At 39.1% G+C, this 18080-nt stretch overlaps 1 protein-coding gene across 4 annotated transcripts in view; it reads right to left on the bottom strand.

Annotated features, from left to right (window-relative positions):
* The window catches only part of pde10a (phosphodiesterase 10A), a 204907-nt gene that overhangs the window by 4809 nt on the left and 182018 nt on the right, over window positions 1-18080 (bottom strand). For all 4 annotated transcript variants that reach the window (XM_059986039.1, XM_059986042.1, XM_059986041.1 and 1 more), the window contains 2 exons: window positions 14474-14554; window positions 10852-10940 (listed from right to left, as the gene is read on the bottom strand). In XM_059986039.1, the coding sequence (XP_059842022.1) occupies window positions 10852-10940; window positions 14474-14554 (170 nt within the window). The remainder of the gene's footprint in view (window positions 1-10851; window positions 10941-14473; window positions 14555-18080) is intronic.

Raw genomic sequence — 18080 nt, forward strand, 5'->3', positions numbered from 1 at the left:
TCAGTATTTTTTTTTTATTTCCCTTTATTGCATTAGTTATTTGGTTTATTTTTAATATATATTTCTTATTGTAATTCATAGTTTTTAAAATCATGTATTGCAGTGTACTGCTGCCAAAAAACAAATTTCATGACATTTGGCAGTGATATTAAACTTGATTCTGATTATATGCCACATCCTATTGTCACCAGATATATCTTCATTCTGCAAGCGACCTGTACCAGCTGTCATTTATTCTGCCAGGTGTCACCCCTTTGCTTTTTCTTTGAACCTTCCACATTAGTGGGGTAACCATAATAATCATATTCCCCATCCAGCTTGTTTTACAGCAACTTCAGCAATTTCTAAAGTTCAGACACCCAGAAATTACAGAAACGTGTCAGAAAAAAATTAGGATCCCGAGGCATCCTTCACACATCCAATTTTACCTTCATCTCAAGTTCAAATTAGTTATACTATTTATTCCTTTATAAACGTATTATTTCTGTAAACTTGTTCTCATTCTCACCAAATTCTAATTTAGAAATCTAAACTCTGCAATTTATTAAGTTTTGTCAACCTTAGTGCCTAATCTTCTAGAAGAAAAGAGGATTAGCAATCCAATAAAACATGACAAAAAAACAAAGATGCCCGAATAAATACTTCTAGTGCAGTTGTGATGTGTCTGAGAGGCTTCCTGTTACAGTGTAAAGAAATAGTTTGAATCAAATTGATTGTAATTTTGACACAAGGTTAGGCAAATGAATGACTAATTCCATATATATTTGGAAATTAAGACCTCATCATCAAAAGTAGAACTCATTATCTGACATGCAAAACCTACTTATAATAAATATTACCTATACAGGATGGTCTAATGGACATACTATTTCAAATTGAAAGCACAATATACCTTTGTTAAATAAATATATCCCTATGTTTAGTAACTTCAGATTAGATATTGAGTGATCATTGGATAAAATTAATAAACTTTGTAAATTGTAAATTGCAGTATATTCTTTTATCTAGTCTGGTGTGGCTCATTTTTATTTACAAAAGTATTTACAACAACATTGTTTAAACAATACACTCATTTTAGTGGAAACTTTCTTACAGTCTCAAAATTATTAATGTACTTTATGTCTCAATTAAAATATGAGGAATTGCATAGTTTGAATAGATTGAAATTGAAATTGAGAGAATAGGACCAATCAAGCGTGACAGTGAATAAGTGTGTATGGAACTGGAGGAAGTAGTGGAGATACTTAATGAATACTTTGCTTCAGTACTCACTACGGAAAAGGACTTTGGTGATTGTTGGGATGACTTACAGCGGACTGAAAAGCTTGAGCATATGGACAATAAGAAAGAGGATGTGCTGGACCATTTGGAAAGCATCAAGTTGGATAAGTCACCGGGACCAGACCAGATACGCCCCAGGCTACTGTGGCAGGCAAGGGAGGAGATTGCTGAGCCTCTGGAAATGATCTTCACATTATCAATGGGGATGGAAGAGGTTCCAGAGGATTAGAGGGTTGCAGATGTTGTTCCCTTATTCAAGAAAGGGAGTAGAGATAGCCCAGTAAATTATAGACCAGTGAGTCTTACTTCAGTGTTGGTAGGCTGATGGAGAAGATCCTGAGAAGCAGGATTTTTGAACATTTGGGAGAGGCATAATTTGATTAGGAATAGTCAGCATGGCTTTGTCAAAGGCAAGTCGTGCATTACGAGTCTGATTGAATTTTCTGAGGATATGACTAAACACATTGATAAAGGTAGAGCAGGAGATGTATATATGGATTTCAGCATTTAGTAAGGTACCCCATGCAAGGCTTATTCAAGTAAGGAGGTGTGGGATCCAAGGGGACATTGCTTTGTGGATCCAGAATTGGGTTGCCCACAGAAGGAAAAGAGTGGTTGTAGAAGTGTCATGTTCTACATGGAGGCTGGTGACCAGTGGTGTGCCTCAGGGATCTGTCTTGGACCCCTTATCTTCACGATTTTTATAAATGAGCTGGATGAGGAAGTGGGAGGATGGGTCAGTAAATTTGCTTATCACAGAAAGGTTGGAGATTGTTGTGGATAGTATGCAGGGCTGTCAGAGGTTACAGCAGGACATTGATAGGATGCAAAACTGGGCTGAGAAGTGGCAGATAGAGTTCAACCCAGATAAGTGAGAGGTGGTTCATATTGGTAGGTCAAATCTGATGGCAGAATATAGTATTAACTGTAAAGACTCTTGGCAGTGTGGAGGATCAGAGGGATCTTGGGATCCGAGTCCATAGGACACTCAAAGCTGCTGTGCAAGTTGACTGTGTGGTTAAGGCAGCATATGGTGTATTGGCCTTCATCAATAGAGGGATTGAGTTCAAGAGCCAAGAAGTAATGTTACAGCTATATAGGATTCTGGTCAGACCCCACTTGGAGTTCTCTGCTCAGTTCTGGTCAACTCACTACAGAAAGGATGTGGAAACTATAGAAAGGGTACAGAGGAGATCTACAAAGATGTTTCCTGGATTGGGGAGTGTGCCTTATAAGAACAAGTTGAGTGACCTTGGAGCAACGGAGGATGAGAGGTGACCTGATAGAGGTGTATAAGATGATGAGAGGCATTGATCATGTTGATAGACGCTTTTTCCCAGGGCTGAAGTGGCTAACACAAGAGGGCAGTTTTAAGGTGCTTGGAAGTCGGTACAGAGGGGATGTCAGGGGCAAGTTTTTTTATGCTGAGAGTGGTAAGTGCGTGAAATGGGCTGCTGGTGACGGTGGTGGAGGTGGATACAATAGGGCCTTTTAAGAGACTCCTGGATAGGTACATGGGGCTTAGAAAAGTAGAGGGCTATGGGTGACCCTAGGTAATTTCGAAAGTACATGTTTGGCACAGCATTGTGGGCCATAGGGCCTGTATTGTGCTGTAGGTTTTCTATGTTTCTATTCAAACACCCAATCAGACATCCAAATTTACTTAATTTATCAATCAGCAATTCAATGAGTCTCAGGATTTCCAGATAGCCAAGTTGTCTCCTCTGGATGCATATGAAATAGTTCACAATGAACAACATTACAACATATACAGATGATTCCAATTCCAGACTTTGTTGAATCTCAGGCCATCAAATATTAACATATATATTAATACATATTCAGTAAAATATACAATTATTTGCAAAATAAAATATGAAGAGTCACAGATCATAGAAAAGTACAGAACAGGAACAGATCCCTCAGCTCATTTAGTCTGTGCTGAACCAATTAAACTGCCAATTCCCATCAACTTGTACCTTGACCATAGCCCTCCGTACCCCTATTAACCATGAACATATCCAAACTTCTCTTAAATGTTGGACTTGAGTTCCCATGCACCACTTGTGCTGGCAGATTGTCCCACACTCAAGACACTCTGACTTAAAAAGTTTCCCCTTAAGTTCCCCTTAAACTTAACACCTCTCACCCTTAACACATGACCTCTACTTGTGTCCCACCCAGCCTCAGTGGAAACAGCTGTTTGCATTTACCCCACCTGTACTCCTCATAATTTTGTATAGCTCTATCAAATCTCCCCTCTCCCCTCAATCCAAGTAATAAAGTCTCAAGCTATCCTCATAACTCAGTTCCTCCAGTCCCAGCAACATCCTTGTAAATTTTCTTTGTGCTCTTTCAACCTTATTTACATTTTTCCTGTAGGCAGATGACCAAAACTGCACACAAATTAGTCCTCATCAATTTCAACATAACATCCCACCTCCTGTATTCAATACATTGATTTATGAAGACCAATGTGCCAAAAGCTTTCATTACTACCCTATCTACTTGTGACTCTATTTTCAATAAATTATGGACCCAAATTCTCAGATTCCTTTGTTCTACAGCACTCCTCAGTGCCATATCATTCATTGAGTAAGACCTACCCTGGTTGGTCCTACTTAAGTGCAACACGTTGCACTTGTTTGCATTAAATTCCATCTGCCATCTTCCTGTGCTGGTCCAGATCCCACTGCAAGTTCTGATAGTCTTCTTCACCATCCATGACAACCCCAATCTTGGTGTCATCTGCAAATTTGCTTTTCTGAATCATTGATAAAGATGACACAAAACAATGAACCCAGCACCAATCTGTGTGGCACACCACTAGTCACAGGCCTCCAGTTAGAGAGGCGGCCATCTACTATTACTCTCTGGCTTCTCCCACAAAGCTACTGTCTAATCCAATTTACTATCTCATCTTGAATGCCAAATGACTGAACCTTCTTGACCACCTTCCTATGTCAAAGGCTTTGCTAAAATCCATGTAAACAACATCCACTGTCTTGCCTTCATTAGCTTTCCTGATAACTTCTGCAAAAAGCTCTATTAAGATTGGTTAGACACAACCTACCACACACAAACCCATGCTGACTATCCTTAATCAACCCATGTATATCCAAATACTCACAAATCTGGTCCCTTAGAATACCTTCCAAAAACTTTCCCACTACTGATGTCAGGGTCACCTGCCTATAATTTCCTGGTTTATTTTTTGAGCATTTCTTAAACAGTGGAACAACATTAGCTATCCTCTAATCCTCTGGTACCTCACGTGTCAGTAAGGATGATTTAAATATCTCTGCTGGGGCCCTGGAAACTTCTGCACTTGCCTCACAGGGTCAGAGGGAACACCTTGTCAGGCCTTTGGGATCTGTCCATACTAATTTGCATCAAGACAGCAAATACCTCCTCCTCTGTAATCTGTATTGGGTCCATGACCTCACTGCTTCTTTGTCTCACTTCTATAGACTCCGTGTCTGCCTCCTAAGTAAATATAGATGCAAAAACACATTTAAAATCTCCCATCTGTTTTGGCTCCACACATGGATTACCATCCTGATCTTCCAGTGGACCAATTTTGTCCCTTGCAATCCTTTTGCTCTTAATATATCTGTAGAACTCTGTAGAATTCTCCTTCACCTTGTCTGCCAGAGCAATCTCATGCCTTCTTTCAGCCCTCCTGATTCCTTTCTTAAGTGCACTCTTACATTTCTTATACATCATAAGTACCTCATTTGTTCCTACTGCCTATCCCTGTTATGTACTGATGCACCATCAAAAACTCACTCTGAGACGTAAAGGTGAGATATCAGCTTTTATTGACTGGAAGAAGGAACAAGCAGTGAGTGACCACCATACTACATCCTGGAGACTGAGAGGCTGGGCTCAGGCCTTGATTGCCTTTATACAGGGGTCTGTGGGAGGAGCCACAGGAGCAGTCAGCAGGGGGCGTGTCCAGATAGGTATATGTAGTTCACCACATGTACCTCGTTTTTTGTTCTTAACCAGGGCCTCAATATCTCTTGAAAACCAAGGTTCCCTAAACCTGTTATCATTACCTTTTCTTCTGAAAGGCACATACAAAGTTTGCACTCTCAAAATTTCACTTTTGAAGGCCACCCACATACCAAGTAGACCTTTGCCAAAAAATAGCCTGTCCCAATCCACACTTGCCAGACCCTTCCTGATTCCACTAAAATAGGCCTTTCTCCAATTTAGAATTCCAACCTGTACACCAGACCTATCTTTTTGCATATTTACTTTGAAACTAATGGCATTATGATCACTACATGCAAAGTATTCCCCTACACAATCTTCTGTCACCTGTGCAGTATCATTCACTAACAGCAGATCAAGTATTGCACACTCTCTCTTATATATAGTGATTAATGAAAGCTTCCTGAACACATTAAGCAAACTCTATCCCATCTGGTCCTTTTGCAGGTTGGGAGTCCCAGTCAATATGTGAGAAGTTAAAATGAAGAAAATCTAGAATGATAACTTAAGAAAATGTGTTTTGATTCCCTGAGTGGTTTATAGTATTTCAGAGAAAACATACATATTGGTAAAGCAGAAAAATAGATCAAATCTGTTCCATATTTATGACCGTTGCAGCAGCACTTCTAAACATCACTTGCTGCAGATTCTGAGAGGCAAGATCCACATTGCCGTTGGTACAGTCGCTTTGGCTTAAAGAAGACAACAATGAGTGCTAAATGTAATTTCCTCAAAAGTTTAGGTCATCATGATGTGCACTCATTCAGACTTTTATGAATTCTCTAAAATACCCCTATAAGCTTGCAATCCTTATAAGGAGAGTTAGCATCAGGTATTCCATTTTTCATAAACAAATCCCCCAATACCTGTAATTAACAACGTGAGCATTCACGAGATATCCTCCTACTGTGCCTATAATCTGCTTCACCGACTCACTGCAGTTGTCACAGTTGCTTTATCCCTTTATCCCAGAGTGAAGTAAAGTTGGCCTTCCTTATCCGTGGGGGATTGGTTCCGGGACCCCCCCCAGATATCAAAAAATGCGGATGCTCAAGCCCCTTATTTAACCTGAATCAGTGTGGTGGACATTAGGACCTGGCGGCGCAACTCTGAATCCGCAGTGTTTCTGTTCACGAAAATAATCACGATCACGATTGAAAATAAGGTGGAAGTAATAAAGCGATCAGAAACACCATTGGCCACTGGAAAAGCATTAGGCTACAGTCAGTCAATGATCAGAGCAATTTTAATGGAGCATGTGAAAGGCCCTGCCCCAATGAAAGCTACAATTATTACTAAGCAACACAGTGGTTCAATTATTGAAATATGCAACACGAGTGAATCTGCAGATGCTGGAAATAAATAAAAAACACAAAATGCTGGCAGAACTCAGCAGGCCAGACAGCATCTATGGGAGGAGGTAATAACAAAGTTTCAGGCCGAAACCCTTCATCAGGAGTGATGTAACATGGGATGGTCGAGGGGGGTTAAGAAGTGGGGGTAGGGATAAAGTAGAGAGCTGGGAAGTGATAGGCTGGAGGGAAATGGGCTGGGGGAAGGTGGAGAATTATGGGAAATAAAAGAGGAAGAAAGGTGGGGCTGGAGGGAGAGATTATAGTGAGGGGGGAAAAAGAGAAAGAGAACCAGACTAAAATAATAGAAACGGATGGGGGTAAGGGTGGTAAGCCTCCTTCCTGCCAGCATGAACATGTCTGTCCATGGCCTCCTCTACCGTCAAGATGAGGCCACACACAGGTCGATGGAGGAATACCTTATCTCCCGCCTTGGTAGCCGCCTTCCTGCCGGCATGAACATCCAACTCACTGACCTCCATTGATACCCCTGCCCCCCACCCTTACCTCCTGATGCACCATCAATAACTCACTCTGAGACGTGAAGGCAAGATATCGGCTTTTATTGACTGGAAGGAGGAACAAGCAGTGAGTGACCACCATACTACATCCTGGAGACTGAGAGGCCGGGCTCAGACCTCAATCGCCTTTATACAGGGGTCTGTGGGAGGAGCCACAGGAGCAGTCAGCAGGGGGCGTGTCCAGACAGATATATGTAGTTCACCACACCCCCATCCCTATCCCTCTCCCCACTTCTTATCCCCCCTCGACCATCCCATATTACTTCACTCCTGATGAAGGGTTTCAGCCCAAAACGTTGTTATTACCTCCTCCCATAGTTGCTGTCTGGCCTGCTGAGTTCTGCCAGCATTTTGTGTTTTTTATTGAATTACGTATGTTTCTTAAGTGTTTTATATGCATAGGAAGATAAAATATATACTAAGAAATACGTTTTACTAACTGACGCTAAATAATACCAGATGTACCCGTTCCAACTTCAAATCCGACTTAAGGATGGACTCAGGAACAGAACTCATTCATAACCCAGGGACTGCCTGTACTTTTAAATAATCTCTAGATTACTTATAATACCTAATACAATGTAAATGCTATGTAAATAGTTGTTATACTGTACTGTTTAGGGAATAATGGCAAGAAAAAATAGTCTGTACATGCTCAAACAATGAATGGTGGAGAAAGAACTTCCAGGTTTTCCCAATCCGCGGTTGGTTGAATCCGCAGATAAGGAGGGCCAACTGTACAAGGGAAATTATAATACAAGATGGCCAAGGTATTTGGATATATTTCCTCAAAACTACCTTGGACATTTTTTAAAGGCCTATCTAGAGAATCAATGCTGTTGCAATGCTTTCTAAATGGAAGCTGTGCTGCTATGGTCTGTAAGTAAATGAGAAAGGCCAGTCAATAGCTTGAGGCCACCAGAATTGTCGTTCAGTACAGTTTCCTCATGATTACGTTGTGGTCCATTACTTAGTTATTTCTTGATACATCAGTATGTTCTAGTATAGTACCACAACTGCTGCTACATGCTAGGTCTCTGTTAAAAAAACATAAGGTACATAGTTAATACAGAAAAGAAAGTTATTCATTTATACTAACATTTATGCATTATTTATTGTTTCTACAAAAATGCACGACTCAAAACGAATTGCAGTTTCACTGCTCTAACAGCAAACATATCATATGAAAGTCCACCAATGATGGTTCTGTAAAGAGGTGGGGTGACTTGCTATCATGTGATATGACTTGGTATTACCATATAGGAACATGGAGGTTTGGATTCCCATATTCATCATGGAATAACGATTGACTTGAGGAGCCTCTGAAAAGGTTGAGGTTCAAAGCCAAAGACTGACATGACAGGAAGGCAAGATTTTCCTCGGGCATGAAGACAAGATGGGGCTGTATCTGATAATGGCTTTTTACATCTTCTTACATCACTTAGAAACCAAGGAAGATGAGGATTTTAATGAGGTGTATCCTGAAGGAGCTAATCTTTAACATACGGACATACATATAAGACTGGGTAATTTTTCAAACTGGAGTCCAGATTTGTCCATATAAATACCTTTTAAATTAGGATTCTTTCTTCTTTTTCATGTGTGAAAAAGATTTACACATCCCCCTTCTCCCCACCCCCCCATGGCTACTAGGTCCAGTTACAGAAATGATTAATTTAGTTCTTTTTGATAATGATTCTAATAAAATCTATTTTAACTGATTCTTGATATACATTTTAACAAAAATGAATAATCTTTGTTTTAATGAGTGTCAGTAGATTATTTTTTATTACATTAAACCAAACTATTGTTTTCAGTTCTTGTTTCCTGGTCAGAAATGCCAGTAAAGCCTAATACCATACGGAGTTCTACAAATGTACAACTTAAATGTTTAAATGTCCCTAACTAAATTATTTTTACTGTTATATTTTCAAATGAGTTTCAAATAAAGTTCTTCTGGATTTGTAACTAGACTGTGATAAGTTCAAAACTAGATTAAAAAACAACGCTCTCAGGAATTAGCCATGCACAACAGGTAGTTTGTCGTAAGTGTAAAAACTTCCTTTATATCTGTGTTATTCTTTTAGCTATTCCCTGCTGAACAAATTAATCTAGTGGTTTATGGTTTGAAGGTACTACTTTAAATTCTCCAGGACAAGAGATGAGAAAAAGTTTGGAGAAACAGAAACTGCCAGAATGTAAATAGGATGTGTATTTGCCGACTGAAGTTGGATCAAGTGACATCATTAATGCCAGTTAAATAATAGAGTGACAAGATTCTGCATTCTATCCCTGCGTTCAGAATATGCACTCAGAAAATAGGCTCATTCTCTTCAAGATTTCTTTTAAACACTCTTGTCAAATGCAACCATGCCCATTTAAATACGATATAAAAAACGTAATCTGTTTTATTAATAAATAACTGAAATGATTCTGCTCACCCTTTTTATTGTTTGCTCACAATACTTGGCAAAACAGTTCACATTCCACTAAAGTGCATAATTAATCTAGATTTCTATACATATGCTGCGGAGAATTTGTTGTAGTACTCTCAGAGCTGTATCTGTACCAAAACTGAAATAAGTCTTACCGTTACTGGGATGGATAGACAACAATGCAGCTTCCATTTTGTCTTCCTGATTTTGGAGGTCAAAATTCCCTGAAGTACCAGAAGGAAGCAGGTTTGCTCTAATGCAATGATTCCTTTGATTTATCCTCATGGCACTGATGAACTTAATAATTTTCTTTTCAAGTCATTTCTTGTGGAAGGGTAGTAAGGTAAATACAACCAAGTCTTCTCTATATATTGCTGAAATCTACCTTTCTGTCTAAGGTGAACCAACTGGGTTTGATGACTGGTATCACTGCAAAGCTATATTATTTTATTTTGGGAGAAAGAAAGCACGAGACATTTTCCCCATACTTATACTTCATTCATCATATAGGATTTTTTTCATCATTTCTGACCTAAACAGCTGGAAAAAAACTGATTAAGAAACACTGCCTTTTAAATTATTGATGAACCTTGACAGATGCTACATTGCTGAATATATGGAAAAACAATGTAATTGAGAGGTAATCGAATCTGCAAACAATAGAGATTTTGAAGCAAGATTTAGGCAGTTTTGTAAAGGAAATGCCCAAGCTACAAACTGAAGTGCAATGATTCCCTTTCAAGCTGCAGCAATATGAATATGATATATTGCAAAAAAAGCATGAAGTTCACATATTTAGCTGGGTGAAAGGAGACAATCATCTTTACCAGTCCCAGTGCTGACATGAAAGGTAGCAAACACAATATGTAATAGCTTCCAACAATTATGAAAACAACATTATAGCAATTGAAACATTTAATACCAATAGAAGAATTAAATTGAGCAGAATTTTCCACAACTAATATTGATTAGATTTCTGGATAACAATGAAGATGGTGGTTGCAAGACTTCCCTTTAAATTTGTTGATATTCACATTCTACTCCACAATAGGACTTCTAGCAGTAAGTTTTAATATTTAAAACTTTTCTGAGGTCATTAAAAGAATCCGTAAGAACCCATACCAAACAATTTTTACTTCTCATTTTTGTTCTGCACTTAATTATATTTATTTATAAAAGGGTTGAATGAACTGGAATATCTAATTGAAAATGCAAATCTAGATAGATACACTGTTTTCACTTCTCTGTGATGGAAACTCCTACCTGCAAGATTTTAACAAATGAGTGGTTGCTGGAAAGATCTCTGCAAGTATACGATAACAAGGCAAGGCTACAGCATTGTAGAAACCAACCTGTGCAAAGGGAAAATGGAATGGTCTTTTATTAAATTATCATACATCACAAGTAGAATATAAGTTATATTCCTCAAGCTTATTCTTTTATTCACTTAGATGATGGTCAATATTTATGTTAATTCAGTCTAGGTGGGACTCATTCTACAAGTTACCTTTTAGAATACTTTTGAAAAATGTATTATTGATCTAAATATTGGAGAAGAATGGCAAACCAAAGTATTTGCAATTGTATTTTGTAAAATAAGGTGGGATTCTGACTTAGGTGGTAGCTTCCTATCACTGGCTTCTCAGATGAGTACATTTACCAAATGTCTGAACCTGCGGATCCTCTCCTACTTAGCAGGATTATTTTTGTAGCAACACATTATCAGGAAGGTAAATCTCATCTATAACAATATAGTCTTCTTTTGTAATCCTTAAAATTCCTAATAAAACTTGGTTTTTAAATATTCCATTTATGTTCAACAGTTTTTTATATCATTCCTGAATGCTTCACCCCAATTCTGAGGTTATGACCTTATTATTACTTACCCTTCCATCAAAGGAAATAAATTAATGTTATTCTGCCAATCAATCTTTTTTGATTATCTTAACATCTCAATTAAATATCTCTTTGATCTTCTATATTCACAAGGATTATCTGCGTAGCCTGTTCTCATAATTAATTCCTTTAAACTAGCTCATATACTGCACCTAGGCCAATACATAATTCCTGAAGTGTGATGCACAGGTCTCAACGCAACACTTGCAATGAGATTCAGAGTTCTCTATAACTGCACTTTCCAACCCTTTGTATTTCAGGGACAGTACAAGTTGGTTTCAAATGTTCGCCACTAAATTGGCTAAATTCACAAATAGCATGGGTTAGTATTTCAAATGAAGAAAACTATTGCAACAAATATCTGGGGCTGAGATGAATGGCTATCAAATAGTCACAACCACCTTCTTTATTCTAAACTTCAGAATGTTTTTCCCTTGATGTTTTACGAGTACTTCCTATATTATATACTTGGTTAAATGCTGCCTTAATGTCAACAATAGTCATTCTTACTTCATCTCTGGACTTTTGACTAAGGGTGTAATGAGAACAGGAACAGGGCATCTTATACTTATGACATGAAAGAGGCCTTTTAGACCATGTTGACCTTCAGAAAGAAGTCCCTATGGACCCATTCTTCCTCTCACTTCCCTGTACCCTGAAACTCATTCTCTCACAGATACACCTATCTAATTAACCCTTTTGATCCAAATAATTAATCCAAACAGAGGGGTAATTTACAGCAGAAACTGACCTAAAGCACACTTTTGAGATGAGGGATGAAACCAGAGTACACAGAAGTAACACACGTAGTCATGGAGAGAATATGCAAACTTGGCAAAGATAACATTCCAGGACAGATTTGAGTTGAGGATCCTGGAGCTGAGAGGCAAAAGCACTAACTGCTGAGACACCAAACTGCCCAGTGTTACTGTTGTAATCCAAACTGAATATTGATGAATGGGTTACTGCTGACTAAGTGTTGCTTGATGGATTCCCTCACTACCTTCCATCATGCTGTTGATAACTGAGTACAGAAGTTGAATCTGATTTTTCTTTATAGACAGTACACACCTTGGCAATTTTCTGTATTGTTGGTTATGTTAAAACTGAATGGAAATGCTTGGTTTGGGGCACGGCTAGTTATAGGCCACAAACATTCAGTAGTTATCTGATCCAATGGCCTTTGCTGCATACAATACTCTTAGCAATTTCTTTAAAAACATGTAGTGAATTAAATTGTTTGAAGACTTGTTTCTCTGATGGAGGGAGTCTCAGGAAAACACTGAGGCAAATCTCCCACATGGTTCTTCCAGCTGAAGACTGTAGTAAATGCTTCATCATGGTCTTGACAATCACAAGTTGGGCTTTGCCATTAATAAGAATGCTATTAGACCCTTCTCCTCCTGTTAATTGTTTAATTATCCATCATTGTTTATGTAGGACAAACTTTTTAGATAAGCTGAGTGCAACGCTGCTCTTGGCATGCCCATTCACACTGCTTGTTAAAGCAATTTTGTTCCACTGCCTTGATTGCAAAGATAAAATGAATGATTTACTGGGCCAGATAGATGGTATTGGTAGACACTTCTGTTGCTGCTGATGGATACTCCATTTTGATCCATTTGCATGAAATGACAAAGATCTGAAATTTCTGTGTCTGTGCCATTTGGCACAATGAAAATGCCACACAACAAAGAAGATGGAAACTTCAGACTGGAAACAAGAATATGCTTTTCAAAGATTACGCAGTTATCATTTCAATCAACTACATATAAACAGCAGCATCTGCAATATGTAGATCATTGAGTACAGGTCATCTCTTGGTTGGTATGCTGTTGACCCAAACAGGCAATTATGTCTTTCTGTATTTGGCCACTTCAGTCAAGAGTGGTGCTACCATATGGAAAATTAGATGGATTTTCCTCCTGCGATCTTGACAACAGAGAAACCAGTCTTCAATTTGATGGATAGTAAAGTCCTCCATCCAGTTTATTCCGTCCTTTCCTGCTTTCGGTATTTTTTTTTAGTGTCGTTTAACATGAAGGACATTAGTTATGGGAGAATGATTTTTTGGTAATCAGGAGGTGTTTCCTTGCTTATGTTCACCCAGATGCCTTGACACTTTGTATGGCTCGAGTTGAGGATACCCAGGGCCACTTCTCTTATATTTATATTACTGCACCATCACCTTTGGTGGGTCAGCCATGCATTCATAATTATACTTAGCTTCTGAGAGGATAGAATAGATGATGGGAACTTGTTTCTTCAGACTGATGAATATGGAACTAAGAGATTCTGCTGACAATAGGGATTTGGTTAATAAAGATTAAAATGTGAGAAATTTCTTTTCTTGAAGGGTTGTAAATCTTTGAAGACCTCTACATCAGAAATTGGATAATAACTAAGCATATTCAAAGCTGAGATCATGAGATTTTGTTTACATACCAAAGGGATCACTGTATATGGGTTGGGAAATCGACTTGTGGTAGAAGATTTACATGATCTTAATGAAAGATCAAGCAAGCTCAAGGTTCACATAACCTATTCCTTCTTCTGTTACAAATGTTCTCAGGTTAAGGTTAATTGATGTTGAGCTCATGGATTTTTTGATCACCAAATTTAGGCCATACAATTTTCTCTTATTTTACAAACTATAGCAAAGATTTCATCTGAAGTAGGATGTAGTTTTAAATATCTTATATTTGTAATGGTCAGAGAATAGTAATAGATATGAATCTCAGATGTTATGCACTAAAAGGAAAGGCAGGTAAGTTCTCTTCACTAGTGAAACTTAAGAATTTGACTGTAACTTGAAGTCTCCTGTACACACAAGCAAGGCACCTTGGAATATCTGCACTACCATAATATTAAGTCATAATCAAGAACGTTCAGGTAAACTGCCAGCCAGGCTGGTTAATGAACTCCTAAGTCTTTAAAATTCCCAAGTGAATCTCATTTACTTAACAATCACAATATTCTAAAGCTTTACCTGGCCCTCGGGGATCTCATGATGTTTATCCCTGTCCATCATGGGTATGGGCTGTAGTCCCATTTTTTTCATTTCGTCACCCTGTATGAAAACAAATTAAGATAAATTAAATTTATATCTCACAACTATTCTATTTTTCTATAAACTGAAATTACAAAAAATAATTTAGAAGAGAACTGTCATTAAACCTATGGCAGCAATAATATTATTTGTATTGACTCTTCCTTGGCAAAGACAGCTTATGTACATGGGGCAAGGGGGAAGAGGATAGCAACAGGGAGAAAGCAGAGTTTCTATGGGAAGATTAGACTTTGTATGCATGCCATTGAGTTCTGGTTTTGGCTGGTATGACAGATTTCCTCCCAAATGGGAATAAGCTTCCAGTTGGGGAAGGAGCATTGAAGAGCAGCATGCAGTTGTAAGTCCACTGTTTGTCCACAGTAAGAGGGAGATACACCTGGGGAAGGACCCCCATTCCTCTTGAAGCTATTGTTGGCTTCTCTTCAGCTGCTGAGTTCCAATGCCTAGCTGTCTCAGTTAAAAATTAAATTATGTACAAATCGTGTGTGTGTGTGTGTGTGTGTGTGTGCGTGCGTGCATGCCTGCGTGCGCCAACTCCCGGTGGAGTCGTTGGGGCGCCGTCATGACAAGCTTTTGCTCTGATCTTTTCGGTGTGCTTATCGTATGGCACGTCTTGGCATCAGAAACCTGGTGAACCCCATCCCTCTCCAGGCTTTTTTTTTATGAGATCAAGTTGTTAGCTTGACACACAACCCAGGCACAGATGGAGGGCATGCAAGGGAGCCGGCCAGATTCAAACTCGGGATCTCTCGCCTCAAAGTCCAGCGTTGGTGCCACTCGCCACCAGCCAGTCAACAAGTCACGTAGCCCTGTTCAAACATTTATCAGGTTATCTCCTAGGTGTAGATTGCCTGCCAGATGTGGGTGGGCTGTAGCAAAGATTCAGATTTTTAAAGATGTAGTAACTTACTCAATCAAAAACCACTGAATTTGGGAATTAAGTTTCATCCAAATGTTTATAGACATCCATGAGTCATCAAAATTTACTCCAATTCTTTTCTCACTCAAGAGTCATATTCCAGTAAAAATCTCTAGATAGAAACCAAGGAGGAAATATTTGGAGATTTTTGATTCCCTGACCAATCAGGGAACTATCAACTTCTGCTTTAAATATACTCATGGACTTGGCCTCCAACACAGTCTGTGGCAGTGCATTCCACAAATTCACTACTCTCTGGCTAAAGAAATTCCTTCTTCCCTCTGGTCTAAAAAGTTATCCCTCAATTTTGAGGCTGTGTCCTTTAGTATTGGACACCCCCACCACAGAAAACATCCTCTCCACATCCACCTCATCTGGTCCTTTCAACATTCAGTTGGTTTCAATGAGATCCCTCCACATTCTTCTAACTTCAAGTACAGGCCCAAAGCTGTCAAATGTTCCTCATATGTTAACTCCTTCATTCCCGGAATCACTCTCATGTACCTCCTCTAGACTCTCTCCAATGACAACACATCGTTTCTGAGATATGGGGCCCAAAATTGTTCACAATACTCCAATTGTGGCCTGACTAGTGTCTTATAAAGCCTCAACATTATCTGCTTGCTTTTATATTCTATTCCTCTTGAAATAAATGGCAACATTGCATTTGCCTTCTTTACCATAGACTCAACCTGTAAATTAACCTTCTGGGAGTCTTGCATGTGGACCCCGAAGTCCCTTCACATCTTTGATGTTTGATTTTTTTTTCCTTATTTAGATATTAGTCTGCACTATTGTTCCTTTTACCAAAATGCATTCTCATATATTTCCCAACACTGTATTCCATTTGCCATTTTTTTGTCCATTCTTTCAATTTAACTCATGCTGCAATTGCATTGCCTCTTCAGCACTACCTGCCCCTAAACGTATTTTTGTACCATTTGCAAATTTTGCCACAAAGCCATCAATTCCATTCTCTAAATCATTGACAAACAATGTGAAAAGTAGCAATCCCAATCCTGCCCCCTTAGGAACACTACTAGTCACCGACAACCAACTAGAAAAGGCCCCCTTTATTCCCAACACAACACTCAATCTAAGACAGCCTTTTGCCAAGTAGACTCAAGCACAAGCTGTTCAAAACACCATCTTGTAGGCATTCAACAAATTCTGCTTCTTGTGATTTGACACCAATGTGATTTTCCCAATCGCTTTGCATACTGAAGTTCCCCATTACATTTGTGTCATTACCCTTACTACATGCCTTTTCTGGCTCCCTTTGCAATCTCAACCCCACATCTTGGCTACTATTTGGAGGCCTATATATGATCCCTATAATTTTTTTACCCTTGCAGTTTCTTAACTCCATCCACAAAGATTCATAATTCCCCGACCTTATGTCACCTCTTTCTAAAGATGTAGTTCCATCTCTTACCAACAGAGCCACAGCACTACCCATGACTTCTGCCTGACCTTTCAATACAAAGTATATCCTTTGATGTTAAGCTCCCAACTATGGCCTTCTTTAAGCCATGTCTCAGTGATGCCCACAACATCAAACTGACTAATCTTTAATTGCGCCACGAGTTCGTTCACCTTATTCCGAATGCTATGCGCATTTAAATACAGCACCCTCAGTCCTGCATTCTTCGCTCTTTTGAATTTTGCCCCTGTGGTTCAAGTTAACTCTTTGCTCTGTCTGCATTTGTACCCAGTCATTTGCTTGTCCTTCCTGACATTCATTTACACCCATCACCTACTTGTAAACCTGCTGGCTCATCCTCAGCTCAGTCATACTGGTTCCCACTCCCCTGCGTTTTAGTTTAAATCTCTCCCAACAGCTCTAGTAAACCTGCCCACAAGAATATTGGTTCCCCTCAGATTCAAATGCAACCTGCCCTTTTTGTATAGGTCCCATCTGCCCCAGAAGAGTTTCCAATTATCCAGAAATCTTAATCCCTGCCTGCTGCTCCATTTCTTCAGCCACACATTTATCTGCCCCCTCATTCTATTCCTGTTCTCACTGTTGTGTGTCACAGGCAGCAATCCCGGAATTACTAACCTTGAGATCTTGCCTCTCAGCTTTCTTCCTAACTCCCTGTATTCTGTTTTCAGGACTTCCTCCCTTTTTCTACCTATGTCATTGGTACCAATATGTATCATGACTTCTGGCTGCTCATCCTTCCTTTCCAAGATATTGTGAACACGTTCAGAAACATTGTGGACCCTGGCACCTGGGAAGCAAACTACCATCCAAATGTAAATCATACACTTATGGAGAAATGTTACAAAATTCTTACAGGTCTTGACAGACTAACTGCAGGGACGGTATTTACCTTGCCCTCAGGAGTCTAGAATGGGGAAGTGGTGGGGGGGGGGGGTCACAATTTCAGAATACACAGACCATTTCAGACAGAGATATGATTTGTTCATGCAAAGTATTGGGGAGCTGTGGAGATTCAGTCATTACATTCATTGATAACAGAAATCAAAAGATTCAAGGGCCATTGCAATGGTATGGAAAAATGGCAATGAAATTTAAGATCAGTGATGATCTTAATGAATGGCTCATTTGGCTCAATGGACTGCATTTCATGACGCTTACTT

The sequence above is a fragment of the Hypanus sabinus genome, chromosome 12, assembly GCF_030144855.1.
Source record: "Hypanus sabinus isolate sHypSab1 chromosome 12, sHypSab1.hap1, whole genome shotgun sequence".
In the NCBI taxonomy this organism is placed as follows: domain Eukaryota; kingdom Metazoa; phylum Chordata; class Chondrichthyes; order Myliobatiformes; family Dasyatidae; genus Hypanus; species Hypanus sabinus.